At 43.2% G+C, this 17,325-nt stretch overlaps 1 protein-coding gene across 1 annotated transcript in view; it reads left to right on the forward strand.

Moving 5' to 3' along the window:
• KLHL1 (kelch like family member 1) overlaps nt 1-17,325 on the forward strand; it is a 1,646,193-nt gene that overhangs the window by 568,002 nt on the left and 1,060,866 nt on the right. Inside the window, exon 3 of the mRNA XM_086934899.1 lies at nt 14,577-14,713. Within this exon, the coding sequence (XP_086791025.1) occupies nt 14,577-14,713 (137 nt within the window). The remainder of the gene's footprint in view (nt 1-14,576; nt 14,714-17,325) is intronic.

The raw sequence follows: 17,325 nt of genomic DNA on the forward strand, positions 1-17,325 counted from the left end.
TAGTCCCCCCCTCTCGGCAGCCGTGACGCTAGGTGAGATGGCGTCGCTGGCGGCGGAGGGGGAGCCGGGCCGATGTCAGGATCCCGCTAAGGAAGACCAGAGAGCCGTCGGTGTCACAAGCCAAAGGGTAGCGCTGCCATGTGAGTACTGCCAAGTTTTCAAATGATTCCCGCTCTGCCGCAAATAGTGCGTAGCTTTTATGCGCCTCCGGGCGCCAACTGCAGGTGTGCGGCGTCGGCCGCAAAGCCTCTTGGGGGTTGTAGTCCCCCCCTCTCGGCGGCCGTGATGCTAGGTGAGATGGCGTCGCTGGCGGCGGAGGGGGACCCGGGCCGATGTCAGGATCCCGCTAAGGAAGACCAGAGAGCCGTCGGTGTCACAAGCCAAAGGGTAGCGCTGCCAAGTGAGTACTGCCAAGTTTTCAAATGATTCCCTAGTGTATGATACTACATATACCCAGGGCCTGTTATTTAATGCAACTAGTGGGCCTGCTGTACAGATTGTGCCACCCAAGTAAGCAACACTTTAAAACATGTCTCAGAGCTGCCACTGCACCCTGAGGTGTAGTTTTAAAAATAACAATTCGACCTAGCAAAATACATTTTTTGCCAAGCTTAAAGCTTGCATTTTAATACATGTAAGTTACCCCTAGACTCTAAAATGCCCTTAGGGCAGGGTGTATTGTGTTTAAAATTTGGACTTGTTTCAAGTTTTACATACCTGATAGTGAAAATCTTCCTAATGTATTTTTTCACTACTGTAAGGTCTATTTCTACCTTTGAATAACATAGGGCCACCTTATTATCGGAAGCACCAAGACACCCTTGGGTAATCGTGCGCTCAACAAATTGCATAAATAAAATAAATACATAGGTGCTAACATTTGATTAGCGGCAGATAGGAATATGGTGTTTATGTCCCAATAAATTATGATTTAAAATTGAAAATTCTCTTTAATGGTGAAGTCAGGTTTTAAGTCAAAATTCTGAAAATAGCACTTATAGAAAGTTGGCATTTTGCTGGCCAAATGTTTCTGCTGCCTGGGCCTGTTAATGCTTCCCTGTTAGGAATTTGTTTATCAGACGACCAAGAAAGAGGACTCGGTGTAGTTAGGATGGCCCATACTCTTTGGATGGTTGGGTTGGAAATGTTGCCTATCGCACCTACATTTCAAAGGGTTTCCCTCCAGCACACTCAAAGGACCATGATACTAGTCTTTTATCACCCAAAACTTCTTGGAAACTTGACAAGTGAAGGGAAGAACTTTCCAGAGCCAGAAGTGGGTGTAGTAAAGGGAATCCCCACACTTCAAAGGATGGCACCAAGTATAACTTTTGGACCTTCAGAGCCACTCTTTAGTACACTATTGGACCTCTGGACATTATAGTGGAAAGACTAATGCTTTGTTCCACAAAGAACTGCTGTGCTGCTTGAGGCCTGCCTTGTTCCTCAGAGGATTGGCCTGCTCTAGGAGTAGAAAGGCTGAACCTGTTTCCTTCATCCCAGACTAACATGAGTAAATTCAATGGTCAGTTGCCTGACCTCTTATTCTGAGCTAAAGTGACGCTTCAGAAAAGTCGCAACTGGGCCTTCAACTGGACTTGCCTGAGCCCTGCTGGTCTCTGCTTGAGTGAGTCTCTGGTCCCCAAGAGTTACTACCCCAGGTCCTTGACCATGGTTTGTCATCAGAGTGCACTCCTCTGTGAAGAAATGAGAAATCATAATGATTTGGGTTCTTCAAGACTGTGAACAGGTCAGTTCAAGCTGAGTTTTTGCCTCTGGTGATTTCCACCAATGTGAACCTCGGATGAACCCAATCTTCACGCAACAGTGACTACCAGTGTCAACCGACAATGAAAGACCTACAGTTTGGTCAGCCCGCTGGTGAACTCCAATACTTACTGAAAACCTTGAAAATGCATATCTCTGGTTCTACTAATTGGATTCTTGTTGTTTTGATCAAGTTTTATGTGTTAAAATATACTCTATCTTTCCGAATCTGTTTGGCGTTTTTCTTGTTTTGTGTTTTGTGTTTTCACTTTATTACTGTTTATGTGCTGCATACATTATTTACAGAGTGCCTCTAAGTTAAGCCTTACTGCTTAAGTGCCAAGCTACCAAATGGTTAAGCACAAATTAATTTAGTGACATTTGAGGTTTAACCTGACACATATTGTGGTTCTTTCATCATTAGGGTTTCCACCCTTCTTTACCCAATGTCATACAACAAGGTTACATCACATTATGCTTGCACAGGCTGACCTCTGTCTCACAATGCATCTCTCTTTTCCAACAAGGCCCCAAAATTCTGGAGATAATCAGTAAGGCATTCACAGTCACAGATATTCTGCAGCTGCAATACTGGAAATACCAATGGTGACATGCGGCAGCATTATAGCTAAAAGAGATCCTGTTCTGTTGATTCCCCGTGGCCTGGTAACCAGTGCTAGGAGCCTCAAAGTGTTGTCAGATACTGACAATAACTGTCAATAGTCATAACTTTCTGAGAAGAAAAACAGAGCATTATCAGGGTAAAATGTATGGGGAATCTAGCAGAATTCCACAGGGATTCCCCACAGCTATTCGGTATCTGTGATCAGCTGTTTATCAGATTCTAGCAGATCTCATCAGAGGACTTCACAATCATGCCAATAACATACAAATTACTTTCTATCTTGCCAAAGACCCAGCTCAAGACTGAAATAGTGTATTGGTAGACTTTGATAAAATGAAGGCTGCCAATAGCTGAATTCAGCAAATACCCAATTTAGAGTAGAACATAGTGAAATACTGGACATTTTAAAGGTGGTGTGAGAAAGTATATATTTTTGAGCAGCATCCCATAGGCAATTTGTTAAGTATGTGCATCTATAATGTTTGCATTTTAACAGTGTAATTTGTGAAGGTGTGTGAAATGAATGAAAACACAGGTCATTGTGCTGAGAATTTAGCTGTCTTTCTGCATTTTTTCTAAGTGACTCCCTTATGGTACTTGTAAGTAGACATGTCTGGTGTTTACCTTACTTCAATTTTGGTTTGGGATAGATTTGTTTCTCTTTGGGCTGACTAATACATTTTGAATAGATATCAGTGTAACATTAGTGAACTGCAAACAACTTGCATATTATAAGAGAACCTCACCAAGGACATTAGAAACTTCAAAAACTGATTTCAGAACTGTGCATACTCCCTCACATCCATCAAACCTAACAAGCAAAGAAGATCCAACAGAAAGGCCAGCTGGTACACAGAGAACCTTTGAGACTTCAAACAACACTGTAAACAGCTAGAGAGAAAGAGGACACCCAGCTACAAAAACAATGATAGAACCACCTACAAGAATGTACTCAGACGCTACCACCAGCAACTAAGAGAAGCCAAGAAAAGAATGCTATGTAATCACATCGAAGGAAACTCCAACCGCTACGAGGAGATGTTCTTGATCGTCAAGGATTTTGCAATACCCACAACCTCTGTCAATAGCATCACCTCCTCTCAATTACTATGCAGCGACCTATAAAACATATTCCACAGCAAAATCACGAACATTCACAGCAACATTGCATACTAACTTGACCCTAGCAAACTCATCACTGACCTATCAATCACCAACTAAAACACCTTTTGAACCAATGGACAACCATCACCAGAGTTGACACAGTGACAATCGTGGACCATTCACTCAGGGGCCCTTATGGATCGATGTCTACATCAGGTCTGTAACCTGGGAACACCACCAATCAGCACTGCACTCACCCACATCTTCAACACCTCCATCACATCTGACACATTCCCAGATGACTGGAAACATGCAGAAGTTAATGTTCTCCTTAAGAAACCATAAGCTGACCTGAACTAAGTGTGAAACTTCTGTCCCATCTCCCTACTTCCTTGCCCTGACAAAGTGACAGAGAAGGCTATCCACTAGCAGCTCTCAACCCACCCTGAAATCCACCAACGGATAGACAACACCCAATCAGGATTTAGAAAGAACCACACCCCCAAAAGAGCACTCTTGTGAAGCCACTCACAGCATCCAGACCATCCTGGACCGAGAAGAAACATCAGCACTCATCCTGCTCAACCACTCTGTGGCTTTCTACACCATTTCCCACAACACTCTCATCATATTACTCTATGAAATCGTCATCTAAGATCTGCACTCATCTGAATCTGCTCCTTCCTTTTTGGAAATATCCAATAGGTCAGATTGCCACCCTTCATACCGGAGACCAAAAACCTGATATGCACAGTTCCCCAGGGATCATCCTTCCACCCCACCCTGTTCGACATCTACATTATCATTAGATACCAAAACATGACCTTCACCTCCTACACCAACAACACCCAAATAATTCTCTCCCTGACGGAAAAGGCAACCACCACCAGAACCAACTTCCCCTACTGACCATGGTGGCAAAATGAATGCAGATCAACCTCCTGAAGTTTAATTCTGACAAGATGGAGGTAGTGTAAAGAAGTGTGGCTCAATGGTTAGAGCGGCAGACCCTGATGCAGAGGTCTAGCCCAGGACCAGGGTTCAATTCCCGCCTTGGCAGGTCTTGGGCTCAATTTCCGCGGACCTGATAGTTCTCGCCTCGGTGCCTATTCTAATCATGGGTCCCACTCTGGACAATAGCTTGCCTAATCTCCACAAACGCTAGGATGCCTGGCTTCACCTTGGGGGTGCCCAGGAGTGGGCCCTCCACAGGGAAAAGCCAGGAAGGGTTCCACAGCGGTATGCGTACAAGCGCCTGAGATACCCCTTTGGGGGTCGATTCGGTGCGGTATATAAATACTACTACATTTACATTGGTTTTTGGAAGTAAGACCTCTCCATGGGACTTCACTTGGTGCCCTTCTGAGCTAGAACCAGCACCAACACCCACAGACCACACAAGCTATCTGGGGCTCTTCCTAGGTAACAAGTCCAACATGACCGCACAAGTCAACGCAATGCTTCCATGTCCTATGGATGCTTCAAATTATCACTATGTGGCTGCCACAGAACACCAGATAGACCATCCCGCAAGAACTCATGACGACTATGGAAATAGACTCTATATCAGAAACTCCAAACAACTCAGAAACTGACTTCTGACCATCTACAATGCCACCACAAGACTCATACTCGACCTGATATGCCACATCCACATCACAACACACCTCATGTGCTTCACTGGCTTCCAATTCACAAGTGCATCCAATTTAATCCAATTCATGCTTCTCATGCACACATGAAAAGCCTTAAATAACACTTAACCAACATACCTGAACAGCCACATAAGATTTCAAGAGCCTGCCAGACACTTGCACTCTGCCTCACACTCATTTGCATACTTCCCCTCATTCACAAAGGCAGAGCGGGACATCACTCATTTTCCTAAATCATACTCAAAACATGAACGACATCTCTCAACACATCAGAGCCTTCTCCTTACTTCTTGAGTTCAAGACCTGGTGTTAGAAATCGTTGGCTAAGGTGTGCACCAAAGCCAGGCAGAAACCAACACTCTAGTCAGGATAAGGGAGTTACACTCCTAAATAACCCCTGCTCACCCCCTTGTAGCTCGGCACGAGCAGTCAGGCTTATCTTAGAGGCAGTGTGTAAAGCATTTGCACATAACTAACAGTAATACATTGTAAACACTACAAAAGGACACCACACCAGTTTAGGAAAATACCCAATATTTTTTATATAAGACCAAATGTGATACAAATCCGCAGCAGAGTACTTTAAAAATAGTTGTGTTGCAAAATGTCTTTAAATTGCAAAATTACGTTGAAAACACAGTTCGTACGAGTTGGTAGCTCGGTCCGAGCCCACTGCGTTGCTGAAACAACAGCAGTCTCATAGTTCTAGCTGGCTGCATTGATACGGGCTAGCAACAGCGGGACAGACTCGTTAACAGTACCTTTCTTAGCGCGACTCACACGGAGGTGCGAGCCGGTGTTGGCATCCGTCGCGGTTGAGATGCACAGTGGAAGCGGTGCATGGTGCGGTGTCCCTCGATGCAGTGCGAGCGGCGGCTCAGTGACGATCGTCCAGACGGCGCCAGTGAGACCAAGGCTTGTGGTACAGGGCAAGTTGGTGCTCGATGCGGTGCTGGTAGGTTGCGGTGCAGGTGACAGACCCAGTCGTAGCATCCATCACGGTTACGGTGCAAAGTGGAAGCGGTGCACGGTGCAGTGTCCCTCGATGGGGTGCGAGCAGTGGCTCGGTGACGATCGTCCAGACGGCGTAGGTAAGATCAAGGCAGGCAGTGCAGGGCGAGACGGTGCTCAATGTGGTGCTGGCAGGTTGAGATGCAGCGACAGAGCCAGTTGGCAGGAATTGGCTCTAGCAGAGCCAGACCACTGTACGTGACGAGTCGGTCACAGGTGTCGAGCCAGCAGCGACTGTGTTGGTGAGCCCAGGCCAGCAAAGTGAAGCAAGGCCATTCACGTTGCAGTGCCTCTCGATGCAGTGCTAGCAACGGCTCGGTGACGATCGTCCAGGACAGCATCGGTGAGTCCAAGGCGGGCGGTGCAGGGCGAGACGGTGCTTTGATGCAGTGCCTTTAGGACACAAGGCCGACGGCTTAGTCGGATGACGGAGTCGGTCGCGGTTCCCTCTTCTCTGTGGCAACTGAAACAACGGTTTCAAGAGCGGTACCCAGAGGTTGGTGAAGTCTTTGCAGTCCCTGAGATTTCTTAACAGGAGGCCACCTCGGTTTCAGGCCCTTGGAGATACTCAGCACAAGTAGAGAAAGTTCAGTCCAGTCCTTTCACTGCCCATGGCAGAAGCAGTAGCTGCAGGCCAACCCAGCAAAACAACAACACAGCAAAGGGGCACTACTCCTCCTGGCAGCTCTTCCAGCTCTTCTTCTTGGCAGGTTCCTTGATTCCAGTGAGATCTAAAGTCTTGGGGTCTGGGCCCCAATATGTATACCAGCAAATCCCTTGTCCTCTGAAGGCAGAGGGGCCTGGACCTAGTTCAAACCAGTTTGGGGTGCTTTCTGCCAGGGTGCACCGTCTTCTTTCATCAGTGTGGGCCAGGGTCCTTAGACGCACCACAAGAGGTGGAACCAGCATTGTGGAAGGTGAGCTCAGCGCTATTGTGACCTAGGCACTACTCCTTCCACCCATCTAGGTGTAAATGTGCCTATTCAGCCCGGCTAAATCACCCTGTCTCCCCCAGCTCCTGTCACTCACAAACCAGACAGACAATACACACGCTAGCAGTGGCAGGCTGGATGGTTAGATCAGAAAATTGCTACTTTCTAAAAGTGGTATTTTCAAACAGAAAATTTTGAAACCAACTTCAATAAAATATGTATTTTACCATTCTGAGTTCAGGAATGCTAAACTTGAATTCCCACCATGTTCCCTGAGTCAGTTAGGATCATAGGATGTAATGATCAAACTGCCCATTCTGGCCTATGGAGAACAGATAGCCTTACAACAGTGAAAAACGAAGTAGGCTGTAATTCACTATCAGGACATGCACACACACCAGGGCATGTCCTACCTTTTGCATACAACGCACCCTGCCCAGGCGGGTACCTTGGGCCTACCTTAGGGGTGACTCACATGTAGAAAAGGGAAGGTTTTTGAGACTTGCAAGTGTGTGCACTTGCCAAGTCCACAGGGCAGCCCAGGCTGCGCACAGGCTCTGCAATGACAGGCCAGAGTTACACTTTACGGGCTGTTTACGTGGGTGGCACAACCCAGTGCTGCAGCCCACCAACAGCATTTGATTTATAGATCTGGCACACTCAGTGCCCTTTACTAGGGACTAACACATAAATCAAATAGCCAATCAAGGAAAAACCAAGCCATAACACATTTAATACAGGAGCACTTGCACTTTACCACTGGACGGCAGTGAGGAAAATCCGCAGAAACATTACACCAGCAAAAAAAGAGTCACAACCGGGAGGTCAGAAAGCAAAAAGTCAGGGGAAACACGCCAAAATATGCCGGGTCTAACACTGACATATAAATCAAATAGCCAATCATGGAAACACCAATCCATAACACATTTTATACAGGAGCACTTGCACTTTACAAATGGACCGCAGTGAGGAAAATGCACAGAATCATTACACCAGCAAAAACAGAGTCAAAACCGGGAGGTCAGAAAGCAAAAAGTCAGGAGACACGCCAAAAGATGCCAAGTCTAACACCTGGCTCTTAAAATATTGCTGTGGAAAGCACATGCCTACACACCTGCTTGAGAACCTGGATACCCTCATTGGTGACTAGTGCATCATAAAAATCATCATAACATAACATATTTGTATGTCCTTCAGTGTTCCTCCCTTGATGTTGTCTTTCCTCCTACCACTTTGTAATATATATTCTACATTTCCAGTGTCTCCTCCTATCCATTAACTTAGGTTACACCTTTACACGTTAGAAATAGAGCCAGCGTAGGTACAGATCTATACCTGTACCATTGAGAACATCATTTGTGAGTTTATGAAGTTGTTCTTCAGGAGAACAACTGTGCACTGTTAAGTCCCTTTATGACTTGGGCTAATAGCCCTTTTAAATCCTGTTGGTTTTCTGGCTTATCTTTTAAGGATGCATTTTGTTTTTTTACGATTGGAAGCATTTATGGATTATTAGCTGTGTGTATAAAGGCTGTAAAAAGTCAGGTTTAATTTAGAGGCAATTTATAAAGTATTGATGCAGCCAACAAACAGTAATAAATTATATAAACAACACAAGAAAAATCCCACACAAATTATGAATAATAGACTACATTGTATTTAAATATTTAAGACCAAAATGACAAAAATTCAATTTGTAGGACCAGCGTATACATTTTTAAAGTTTAACCCCTTTTCTGCAGCGGCAATTCCGCCGCTGCGCTAGGGGGGGGGGACGAGCGGCTCTCGCATGCTCGTGACAGAACCGCCCCGTCACGAGCCGCGGTTGCGCTGTGCTCATGACGGAGTGGTTCCGTCATGGCCCCGCCCGCTCAATAGAACGCGCCGCGCAGGCGCGAAATCAGCGCTGCGTAGGCGCGGCGGCAGGGCCATGATGGAACCGCTCCATCATGAGCACAGCGCAACCGCGGCTCATGACGGAGCGCACCGTCATGAGCATACATGGGGTTAATGTAAAAACCACCACTTAAAAGATCAAAGCGCAAACTGTCAAAGTCGAAAAATATGACCAACCCACATGGATCGCGAGTTGGACAGAAAATTGATTGGGCCCGCTCCCTCTGCTTACGTTCAGACTTAGAAGAAAGTTAGAAGAAACTTTGACAAAAAGTTGCTTGAGAAGGTAAAGTTCAGTAGGACAAGGCTCCTACGGAGTTCAAGGAGGAGATGTTATTGTTGAAACGTTGCTACAGTGAAGATTTCTATGTGCTGACCCAGTCTCATTTTTGGAAGTTAAAAATTTCTAGTGGGATGAGGCTGGAGGCTGCAGCTGATGAGAGCTCCATGAGGCCAGAGACCCCTTTGGGGAAGGACTACTGAACAGGATTTTCTGTTGGGGATTAGAACGTAGTGGAAGCTGCTGCAAAGTCAGACCTACCAGTGATATACCTTCGGGCTGATATACAAGCAGGTTGGTCCCGGTCTTCTCTCGGGTTATCAGGGCAGTTTTTACCCAAAAATGTTCTAAGTCCCTAGTTTTAGATTTTAGTTATTTGGGTACCTTCAACACCACATCCAAGGGTCCAGGATTGGAGGGGCACCCCCTGGGGTATTAGGACTCACTCACGCTGGGTCCAAGTGTGGGTTCAACATGGTTGTACCCTTTTCTGTTCCTGAATCAGAAAAGTAGGAGGGTGAAGGCAACTTTTTTGGGGGTAGGCCACCCTAAGTGTGACAGGTCTAACACCTTTGCATATTTTAAAAGCAATACTGGTATTCTGTTTTAGCATAGTTAAAATGTTCAATATGTTTATTGTTTTCAGAATTGACTATGCTGGATAAAAAGTGTTTATATGTTAAAAAGTGTCTGTTTTAAAATAGAGTTGTATGGTCTGGTTGCTGACTTCATATATGTTTGCTCAACTAAAAAAGTGTGTGTAATAATGCTTCATGTAAATATTCTCTATACTTTAATATATTCCCCCTTGACATGCCACAGGTATATAATCAATGTATTGAATGGAAGACACCTGTCTACAATAGAAAAAAGACCTTTATTGAGCTTTTTTTAGACGTTTCCTTCTGTAAGAATGTGTGGCTTTGAGATTCATTTTTTTCTTTGCTAGATTGAGTAGGATATTTCTGCAAGTTATTATCTGTTTAAATACATGTTTCCTATCTAATAATATCAGAATTAAACATTGTGTGATTAGTCACTAATGTTCAGATTTGTGGAAGTACCTATGAAAGTATTTAATCCAGGATTTTTGATAACGTCAGCAGCCTATTTGATTTTTCTTTCTCTTTTATATCTAATGGATCAGTGATGTGTCATGCCCCAAATGAGCAGGGGAAACTGTCACTTTCGCCTTATTGACCTGTGTTGCACAGGCCATCAGATCAAAGCTTTCTGTTGGCAAAGCTGGTAGGGGTTCTTCCCATGTTTTGAACAGGGGATTGTTAGGATGCACTAATGTTTGCTTGGAATTGAATGGGCGCAATACACTCTCTTGTCTTTCACCTTCTCCACAAGTCATGCACCAGAATATGAGGGCCATTGCTTGAAATAGGGAAAAGGGGATGGGATAAGAGAGAAAACAGAGGCACTGGGTTCTATCATTCTGACGTGCGATTTATATTGGTCTGTGATGTCTGCAAGATGTAGTTGATATCTAAAAGGCAGAAACATATCCTAAGTAACTAGAGTATTCCAAGGTTTTATGCTTAACTATGATAGTGAAAAGATTTAAATGTATCTGTTTAACCAGCTCTCTGTACTCTGACGTAGGACTTTTATTTCCAGAAAACTAAACATAAAAAAGAAGTAGTACATCAAAAATGTGCTGTCTAACATTTCTCCTTATTACTTGAATAACTATCTCACTATTGGTCACTATGTAGTCTCTGAGGAAAATGTGTTCTTGTTACTACCTTATTCTTGGAAAACTGCTAGATGATCAACAATCTTATTCTTCTTCTGTTCACTAGTATTAGCACTTCATATACATACTGGAACTATAGCACCTTATGCTTTGACATTCATGCATTGCTTGAATTACATAGTCATCATTGGAATCCTTCCGGTTCCATCACAAAATAGATCCAAGAAAAAATAAGAACCCCCTGTCTTACAAAAGTTCAAATAAATGGTAAAAAACTATTCAAAGTTTTTTCCATTAACAAACCAATTGTCATAATACTTCTCTGTATTCTCAATTTCCTTTATTACTAATCCATAGGAAAACAATGGTCTTGGCAAGTAATTCGAGGATCTGTATAGCAATGTCTTGGATGGAAAAAACATTCAATTGTGATTGTATAGCAAAGAAACCATGTTCCAGGAGGGAAGTTATCCCCAGATAACTAAGATAGCTGTTGCCTCTGCAGGCTATGCAAGACTTAGTGGACTGCAGGGATCTGTATTTCATTGGCAAGACACTGCCATGAAGTGCATTCTGTGTTTGTGCGCAACCAATGTCCAGACAACACTGACACCCTGTAATGGCTTTCAGTCCTTCCATCCCTGAAAGAAACTCAATGCAAAAGGGTTTGAAATATCAATCCCTCACGCTCGTTCAGTACCAAGTAGTAGACATTGCCTCTAGAGTCACTTCTGCTGGTACAAGACAATGCAAGTTAGTGCCATTGCTCCCACTCTACCAAACCCTAAATGAGATCCTTAATGTTGTTGATTCAATGGCTCTTATTTAAAGAGAGTCAAGTAAGGTATATAACTGTGAACTTGAAGGGGGCAGTTAGTTTACATATTCTGATATTTGTTGAACATGCTATAAGGGATGTGTGTCAGACCAGTTCCAATCAAATCTATTAGATTTCCCTCTACTCTCATGTAGTGCATGCATAGAAACATCCCCTTTAGGAAGTGGAAGCATAAAAGTGTTCCATGAATACATCTCAAACTTACCTGGAAGAGATCCATGTTATGAATAAATATTACCTGTAAGAGACTACAGGCATTTTGCTAGATTCTCCTCACCTTCCCTCGAGTAAGCTTACACATAATGGAACTGTTCTAGTGTCATTGTAATCTTTTATTAGATGCCAAACTAGTGCTGAGTATATGCACATTTACAGAAGGAAATTTTACAATAATCTGCAGCAGTAAACTGTAAAGAGGTAACATGTTATTGTCTAGAATTCCTTTCCTTCTAAATCTTTGCTACTTAGAATTATTGCCTAAATGCTACAAATGAGAGAGGTGTGGTTCATTATTTTATATTTGTTTAGTACATGCAGGCTGCCCTGTGCCCAATGGATTGGTTCTATCTTTGGAAACCCAGCTTTTTATCAGCCAGTGTCCTTGGTGGTTGAGAAATGAGCTCCCCGAACTCTAATAAGCACCTCTGTCTGAGAGAGCTAAAGCTAGTGTATGTGTACTATAGTGTAGGTCTATCATGAAAACATGTTCTGTGTTTATTGACAAAGGGGTCGATTCTGATGTTGGTCAGAAGGGCTCTGAATCATCTTTCAGGTTTGCTGAATCAGAGCTGGAGCCCTTGTTTCTGACCGACTTATTCCTAGTTCTAAACGACCAAGTACGATGCCTGGAAACCATTAGGGCTGACCGAATCAGTTCCAAAAGGCAATAGGACAGGTTGAGCCATTCCGGAGCTGATTCGTAGCGCTCTGTGAACTTGGTTTCCGAACAAGCAAGTATAATGACCGATTCGGACAACCTTTCAAGAATCGGTTGCAAGAATCGGTCTTTTGTAGCCCATAGCAGGCCCCCCTTCATCGGTGGTGCTCCAAATCGGGCCGTGGGGATACCCATGGGTCCCCCATTACCAACCATGCACAGTGTAGCATGCTCCATGGGGTGCATGCCACAGGGTGTAGGTTTTTCCCCCCACCACCCCTTTATTCAATGGGAGCCTGCGTTCACATTCGGAACACAGGCTCCCTTTAAAGTCAATGGGAGTCCAACCGAATCGGATCCGGATGCTTCCTACTCATTTGGTCAGACTCCCCTGATCTGAGGTGCACGAAATACATTCCAGGACCAATTCAGTCAGCATGCCTTCCGCACGAGATTGGAATTGGCCACATAGTATGAGAATCTATCTCATGTGAATTCATACAGTCTTATCTTTAAATATATATATTAAAGATAACTAGACCAAAGATAGAACATTGCAAGTTTTTAAGATATATGAACTAAAAGCACACTATCATAGATAATAATAAACATATTGTTATGCTATATTGTCATCAGAGTTTGATTTGTGCTGTGTTTTTTCGGTGCTCGGCACTGGCACTTAATTTTAAGCTCTTGTTTATCAGAGTACAGCACATGGTTCCACTCTCAGTCTATTTTCTCCAGCACTGCATCAATATGTTGCAATGAATAGTATTAGCCCCTTCCACGCGGGGCTAATTCCCAAGCGGTGTGGGGGGGGAGGTGCTGCGCGCGGCCCTGCGGTGCTCATGACGAGCCCAGATCGTCATGCTGCTGAACTTTGGGGCTGTGCTCATGACAAGCTGAGCTCGCCACGACTCCGCCCACTCCTGTAGAACACCCGCACAGGATGGGAATTAGCCACTCGTGGGCGTTCCGCAGCAGTTATGACGAGCTCAGCTCGTCATGAGCACAGCTCCACTGTGCCTCATGACGAGCTGAGCTCGTCATAAGCGTTGAAGAGGTTAAAAATCCTACAGCCTGGGCGAACCTGTAGTAGTACAATATGTCACACTTGTTTAGTGTGATAGTAAATTGAAAATGCTGGCGCTGTCATTTAGTAGCAGTGGCAGGAGCTGTGGTTGGTGCAATAGAAGCAGAATACCTTGAGCCCTGGCACTTATATTTTTACAAATTAAGCACGGATTGTCACCAGACGGTATTGCCCTCTCATATTTTGCAAGATTGTGTATAATACACAAATATAAAAAAACTATTTCCTTCATAGAAATGCTACTGCTGTTACATTTAAAAGATGGCAACCCAGAAAACAGTCCTCCTATTAGAAGTGGGGTAAAGTGTCTTAAATGTTTCCATAGTTGTAACTGTTACTGTCCTTGAAACCCATGGCTGGCCGCAAAGAGGTACTACTACTATACGATTAATGTATAACAGTCCTGAAAAACGGAATTGCCACTGTCTCTTAAAAAAAGGTACTACCCTAACGATGTAAGTTCTTAGTCATAGCGAGCCTATTGAGATGTGTCAGTAATAACGCAGTCCTTACATGATGGTCCTGAAGTATAATTTACCTGGACAATCTGCTAGCTACCTTCATAATGACTTTACATATGTCGTTTGGTCTATGCTCCCAACTTTTGAGTTCCAAGAGGAATTTGTTTTTTTCAGCACCGATTTATTCTCTTAATTTCTAATGATCCATGTTAGTAGCTTAAAATAAAGAAAATACAGTTACAAATGGCATGATAATGTGGTGTTTTGTGTGAGATAGGGCACTAAGGTACCAATATTGCATTGCATTAATAATTCAATCCCTTCTTTTGTAGGCTTGTTTTAAGTGCAGTGTCGGATTACTTTGCTGCCATGTTTACAAGTGATGTTTGTGAAGCAAAACAAGAGGAAATAAAAATGGAAGGCATTGACTCAGGAGCGCTCTGGGATCTTGTTCAGTTTGCGTATACAGGTATGTATTTATTTCAGTGAAAAAATAGGAAGAGGTATGCAAGCTAATCCATTAATGTAGTATGTTTCACACATGAAAAACACATGCTTGGTTATATACAAAACATTAACAGCGTTCATTTATTGACTATTCTTATACCACTGCCATTCACTTGTCTTTCTCATCCTACCCAGTAGCACGTATGGTGCAATTGTGACAAGGCATTTTTTTTAATAAATGTAGGGAAAATATAACGTGGAAAAGGGACAGTTTGTGGTCATGTCTGAGTACTGGAAATATCAGTCAAATTGAAGCAAGAATCCTACTTAAACAGACAAATCCCTGAACATCTGGTCAATGACGGGCCTATAAAGTGCAACTGGGTATAAATGCTGGACCTCAGACACCAGCTCTGCACTACATTTCTGGACCTATGGATACTCTATAAGGAAGAAGGGCTTCCTCGCTGCTGAAAGGACTGCCACTCTGCTGGACAGCTGGTCTAAAGGACTGCTTCCTTGCAGTGCTGACCTGCTGCCCTGGTGAGAAGGACTGGACCTACATCTGTTAAACGCAGGACCACCCGAGTGACTCCATGGGCTGGTTGGCTGGCTTCTTTACTTGAGCCTCAGGGACAAAAGGAACCAACAACTTTGACCTCATCACCTGGACTCTTCCATCTGTGCGTCTACCCAACCAAGTGGTGCCGCCCCAGTCTCTGCCCCTAACTGAGTCCCTGTAGCTTGCCCTTGCTCCTTTGTGGTTGTCCTGAATGTGTGACTTTCTCTCAATCCGGCACAACCAGATATCCACAACTTTGTGCTTTTTGGCTCTACTCTCACTGAAATAATTAATATTTCAAAGCTCCATTTCTACTGATTAGATTTTCGTAATTTTTTTCTTGTTTAATTTGTTAAAAAAAATGTCTAGCTTGGTGTAGTGTTTTTCACTTTTATTACTGTCTGAAGTGTTGCACAAATACTTTAAACATTGCCTCTAAGTTAAGCCTGACAGCTACCAGAGGGTTGAGCACAGGTTCATTTAGGGTTGGTTTCTGCCTCATCCTGTCAAGGACTGTGGTTGCTGCTTAACCAGGGCTCACAACCCAGTCAAACAACAACAATTTCTTACAAATGCGCAACGCTAAATATATTATTATCAGAAGGTTGCCTTATTTGCAGAATTTCCATGGTAATAAGTTATATTTGGGTTCGAAAAAAACTAAGGGGCATATTATCAAGCCTGGGCGATAAAATTTCCACTGCTTTATTGGCAGGAAACTGCCGATAAAGTGGCGATAATGGGCTTGATAATATGCTCTATGGAATTCCAATCGAAGCTCATGTTAGATGTCCTTCTCATTTAACATGAGGTTCGATTGTCATTCCATAGAGAATATTATCAAGCCCATTTCCGCCACTTTATCAGCAGTTTCCCGCCGATAAAGTGGCGATAATTTTATCGCCCAAGCTTGATAATATGCCCCTAATTCCTCAATCTCTGAACTAAGATTTGGAAATACCCGTACACTATATGCAGGTGTACATGGATGTGATAAATTATTTCTATTATGAATTTTGTTGACAGAAATTTAATATAATGTGTAGAAAAGTATACACTGCACACATCGAAGTTTTGATCTGTGCACAAACTCCTGTTTTTCCATGGATTTGCTTTTTCTCACTACTCATAATGAGACCTTGAGTCTCATTTATGGCTGCAAAAAGGTTGAGGAATCAGGCTGAATATCTTTTTGCAAGGCCTCATACTGAGCTGAAGCAATGCCTAGCTTTCATGATGATACCATTTCTAACATAAAAATAAATGTATGGATTCAAGTATGCTTTTAGAAAAATAGAAAATGATTGGAAAAGGTGTCCCCTGGATTTAGTACAATTTCTAGATTCTACTATTATAACAGTATATTGTGGAAATCTGTAAACCAACTGACACCAATCTAGCAACTACAGCAATATAAGAATTTGGGTAATTGTGTACATCTCCAGTTTACCTATGTTCCATGAAATCATCCCCTCACCCAGAAGTCTTCAGGGAAATCATGAAGTTATGGGTAGTTTCCCCATTTCCCCCTTTGCACTTGTTAACATTTAGTATGACTATGCGGCACAATGTGTTTCATGTATATGTTTACACTCATCGCAGTTTTCGACTTGTGGTTTTAATTTTAATGAAGGACTTAGGTATTCTTTTCAGCCTACAAACCTATTCACCTTCTATTCACATCGAACTGCGGCCTACATGACCAGCTCCTTAGATATACGAACAGATCTGTTCACCTCGCTATTCACATCGAACTGCTGTTCCAACCAATCTCTTCTCTCATGATTCCAATTTGTTATAATATATTATGTTATTGCTTTTTGTATGCTGCAACGTCCTGTGCATAAATATTCATTCCATTCTTTAAACCTTTCTGTAAAACCTATTTTATTGTTTTGCCAAAAACAAGTATATACAAGTGGTTCTGCCACTTCTTAGTAACATCTAGAAATAGTAGCAAGGCATATTCACCAGACCATTATGTGAAAGTCAGAGTTTATTTAGGAGATTCCTTTTGGAACATTTCCTCAACATGGAAACACCAAGCAGAACCATCAAGTACTGACAGCTTC

Source organism: Lissotriton vulgaris, chromosome 8 (genome assembly GCF_964263255.1).
Source record: "Lissotriton vulgaris chromosome 8, aLisVul1.2, whole genome shotgun sequence".
Classification (NCBI taxonomy): Eukaryota; Metazoa; Chordata; class Amphibia; order Caudata; family Salamandridae; genus Lissotriton; species Lissotriton vulgaris.